This window comes from Etheostoma spectabile, chromosome 2, assembly GCF_008692095.1.
Source record: "Etheostoma spectabile isolate EspeVRDwgs_2016 chromosome 2, UIUC_Espe_1.0, whole genome shotgun sequence".
NCBI classification, from domain to species: domain Eukaryota; kingdom Metazoa; phylum Chordata; class Actinopteri; order Perciformes; family Percidae; genus Etheostoma; species Etheostoma spectabile.
The window spans coordinates 26257790-26261834 of record NC_045734.1 but is presented as its reverse complement, the minus strand read 5'-3'; the positions used below and the strand labels follow the sequence as shown (position 1 = coordinate 26261834).

At 41.9% G+C, this 4045-nt stretch overlaps 1 protein-coding gene across 1 annotated transcript in view; it reads left to right on the top strand.

Moving 5' to 3' along the window:
- pdgfaa (platelet-derived growth factor alpha polypeptide a) overlaps nt 1-4045 on the top strand; it is a gene marked incomplete at its 3' end in the record, with an annotated part of 12792 nt that overhangs the window by 8123 nt on the left and 624 nt on the right. The window contains 1 exon segment of the mRNA XM_032533535.1: nt 2538-2664. Within this exon segment, the coding sequence (XP_032389426.1) occupies nt 2538-2664 (127 nt within the window).

Here is a 4045-nt window from a genome sequence, read left to right as displayed (position 1 = left end):
CAGTGTTGCCAACAGGGACGTTGTAGAGCGCCCTCTGGTGGACAGACTATACAACTCCATCGCTCATAACATGGTTGACAGTCCGTTTTTATTTTTTAAATATTCATTTATCAGATAACTTTTTTGTCATTATAAATGATTCTGCATACTGAATATTTAAAAAAGAAATGTATATATATTTGCTTCTTTTATCGGCCATTATACATGCAGAGTTCGATATTTCGGTAAATGCCTAATATTGGCCGATAATATAGGCCTGCCACTATATTGATCAGCCTCTAATTTCCACTTTCATATCAATCTGTGATGGGGGATGACCGTCAGAACATTTTAGTCAGGCTATTGTATACTGCTGGAAAATAATGGATTGACCCTTCTGTTTTGGAAAAAGGTGGTGCCTGAAATTAGGGAGTTCAGGTTTAAGGATGTAGTTAAGCTGGACCAGGTGATCAACAGGAGAATTGGCTTGGTTTTGGCAGGGATGTGGGTGTTGAAGGGAACCCCCTAACCATCACCACCATGACTATTTTTGCAATCCAATTCGCTAAAGGTTATGTAGATATTCAACAAATTTGCTATAGCAAATACGCTTTGTAGGAAATTGACATTGTAGGATAATACAATATGTTTATTCTGTAACAGTACGCGCTCCTGGCATCTAAAGCAGGATTTACATTTGAATGGTAATGTTAGATGAGAAGGTCATGTCTGTCTGTTACGGAATACAGTGCTTTACAATATGAAACAGTAGCTGGTTATCTTAAGGCTCCGAGACACCAACCCAATTATCTGTTTGGGGTGTTACGTGACACCTTCATTTGGGACGCATTGACATGTGGAATCGGAAGGCGGGTAATCGGACTCAATGAACAATCTGATTGGTAGAATGCCAACCAGTAAATGACAAATGGGATGAGCGTGACTAACGCCTCTCAAAGTCTAACAAAAATCTTTTAAACTGACATTAGTGGATCTGAAATGAAGACAGATTCAGCAACCGCACGGACGATTTCTCGCTTAAAATGTTTTCAGAAACAAATTTCGGTGAACTATTTTAGTAAAATATGAGATCGTATACCGAACGAGCCGCGATGACGGCCTGGCTGTGAATTTCCAGAGAAGCCAGACCCACGTGACACGTTCATCCAATCAGCTGCCGGTTTTCAATTTGTGGGCGACAATACAGATTAGTGCCACCTGCTGCTATGGAGACGTATTACGTCTTGCGCACGTGCAAAACTTACACTCAAGTCAACTTCGCTTTGGTGTGTTCCGAGGCACTTTTTGGACCAACTCGGGGAGGCCATTGTGTTGGTGTGTCAGAGCCTTCAGCTCTTCAAAGACTGGAAACAAGTAGCCTGGCTCTGTCCGAATCTGCCTTAAAGCAACTTTAAAGTTCTAAGTTAATGAATATGTTTTGTTCAATCCGTACAAAAAACAAAACCTCAATACACTGTTTTATGGTGGGGGTTGTAGTGGGCTCTGAGCAGTTGCAGCTGCCACCAACCGAGTCCTGCACTTTGTAGGAATACCCATCCACCCAACCTGTTCCCATTGACTTCTGGGTAGCAGCGTATGTCACACTTAATAGACTGCACAAATGATCCAGGCAGCACATATATTTCCTCCAAAACTACTTTACAAAGCAAATTAGTAGTATATAAAACACATTTTGTGTTTGTCAGGGCTCACTCTTTTCCCTGCCATGGAAGGTAAATCCTGGCCTAATTGGTGCTTTAGCAGCACAGATCCTCACCTCAGCTGAACCTCCTATCGTTAACTGTTATAAAGTCCATGTTCGGCGCTCTTTGAGTCTGTTCAGACTTGAAGCAAAGATGCTTGTGCAATTAGACCTGCAGCTCCACTCAATTGGCTTCTTGCCTGGGATGTGAGCATCCGCATGTACATTTAGTGTATCTGTGTGCCATTATTATTGTATGTTTACAGAATGCCTGGGATGTTGATGCATATACTCATGGATTTCTTTTTATACTGTATATCTGGGTGTGTATGTTTCTGTAACCAGGCTCAGACATTCAGCGACAGCAGCAAGTGGGATGTGAGTTGACGCAAGACAAAAAAGGCTTCACTTAGTGTCGGTGAAATCACTTCTCCTGGCAGTCCAAACAAGAGCAGACACACCTGTGTGTTTACACAGCTACAGTAGAGCTGGCATTTGTGAATTACCGGTAGAAGCTAAAGAAAGGCATTGTGTCTGTAGTACTTGTTTACACTTGTATTCAATTTGAAAGGTGCTTCTTTAGTAATTTTCTCGCAGTTTTAACCAATCAAAAAACTCCATTCCTACATGTTTTTTTTTGTTTTTTTGGAAGGTTACAAAATAAAAATACCTGTCTCTTTAAACTTCAAGAAAACTTAAATCCCAAGCCTGACAGGCGTGCTGTGGCTAGTTATGGTTGCTAAGCCATGATTGGGCGATTGCTATTTGGGAGAGGGTTTAGCAAATGCTATATTTTGACTACTTTATTGATTTTAAGTTTTAAGTTCTCTCTCTCTCTCTCTCTCCCTCTCTCCAGGTGGCTAAGGTGGAGTATGTGCGACGGCGACCCAAGCTGAGGGAGGTGCAGGTGAGGCTGGAGGATCACTTGGAGTGCATATGCACCAACAAACGGCACATCAGCCCAAACTCAGATACAGAAAATGGTGAGAATACGTGTCTGTCTGTCTGTCCGTCCATCCGTCCGTGCAACTAATACCTCAATGGCTCATTTCTGATGTGAAGGCTGCTCTTGTCTGAATGTGTCTACTGACACCAAAAGAGCTGATAAGAGATCTGAGGTATTTGCTGTTTTTCCTCTCTCCTTGACTTAGTCCTCCCTCAGGTCAACACACACACACACACACACACACACACACACACACACACACACACCAAACCCTGCACATGATCATCCAAACCTTTTCCTGAACTAGAGCCAACCTTTGACAGCGCAATTGAGAAATTCCCAGTTTCAACATGTATTAAAACTGAGCTGCATGTAGAGGGATTTATGAATTGTATTCTGTGTATCGTGGTCAGTTACTGAAAATCCTGATCCCCAGGACAGAAATGTGTCCATCAACCTGCAGCTTTGCATCTTATACATGAATGTCACAACAGCACGTTCACTAGGTCGGACGTAGAAACAGTTCTGTGTCACTGAACATGACACAAGCCTGAATTGAATGCCCTCAGATTAACGTCAAGGCTACAGCAACACAGGGTTAAATACATAGAGAGTCAGGAAGAGATGACTGTAAATACGCGTGTGCCGTTCTGCTTGTTCAGACCACACTCGAGTAAATTGATCACTTTATTATCTCATCACACAAAGAAGATCAAATCATTCTAATAAACCACAAAACGCTAAATGAGCCAGTGCTAAGATTAGTCAGAGGTATAATAATAATGACACCAGCACTTACTTATGTTTTTGATTTTTCACCCATGCCAACTGCATGAAATTGTGAATATCCAGAAAGCAATGTTTTGCATGCAGCATGTGAGTAAATGGAAATGTTCCAAGTCAATGGATTGTCATTCAGTGCCTGTGCACTGTTGAGCATTAATGTGTAAGGTGAGGAGCTCTCAATTATTATTATTGAATATATTCCATAATCTTTTATTAGCGTGACTCTGTAATACATGTCCAGGAAGTGATGCATTTACAGCAGTGTTTATTAATATTGTTAAATAAACCAATGAATAATAAATTATGAAAGAAGGAAAAAACAAAATTGATTGGGGCTTGAGCAACATAATGAAACCGGTAGCTTCTGTTTTTATCAGCCTCAATTGGCCGCTAAAGAAGCGAGGAGAGAAGCCTAGCAAATGTGTTTTAGAGAAATGAGACGCCTTTTCCTCTTGAAGCATCACATAAACCTGTCAGCTGTTTTTGGCGGAGTGAGCAACTCCTTCAGCTGCACGGCTTCCGGGAAGGCTGCTCTCGTGTATCCTCGCCTATAGCTCCTCAATGATCCCTCCTCGATGCTCGCTTCTCGGGTCAGAAATAAGAGCTTCGAGACGGCCTTCACCGAGGAGGGA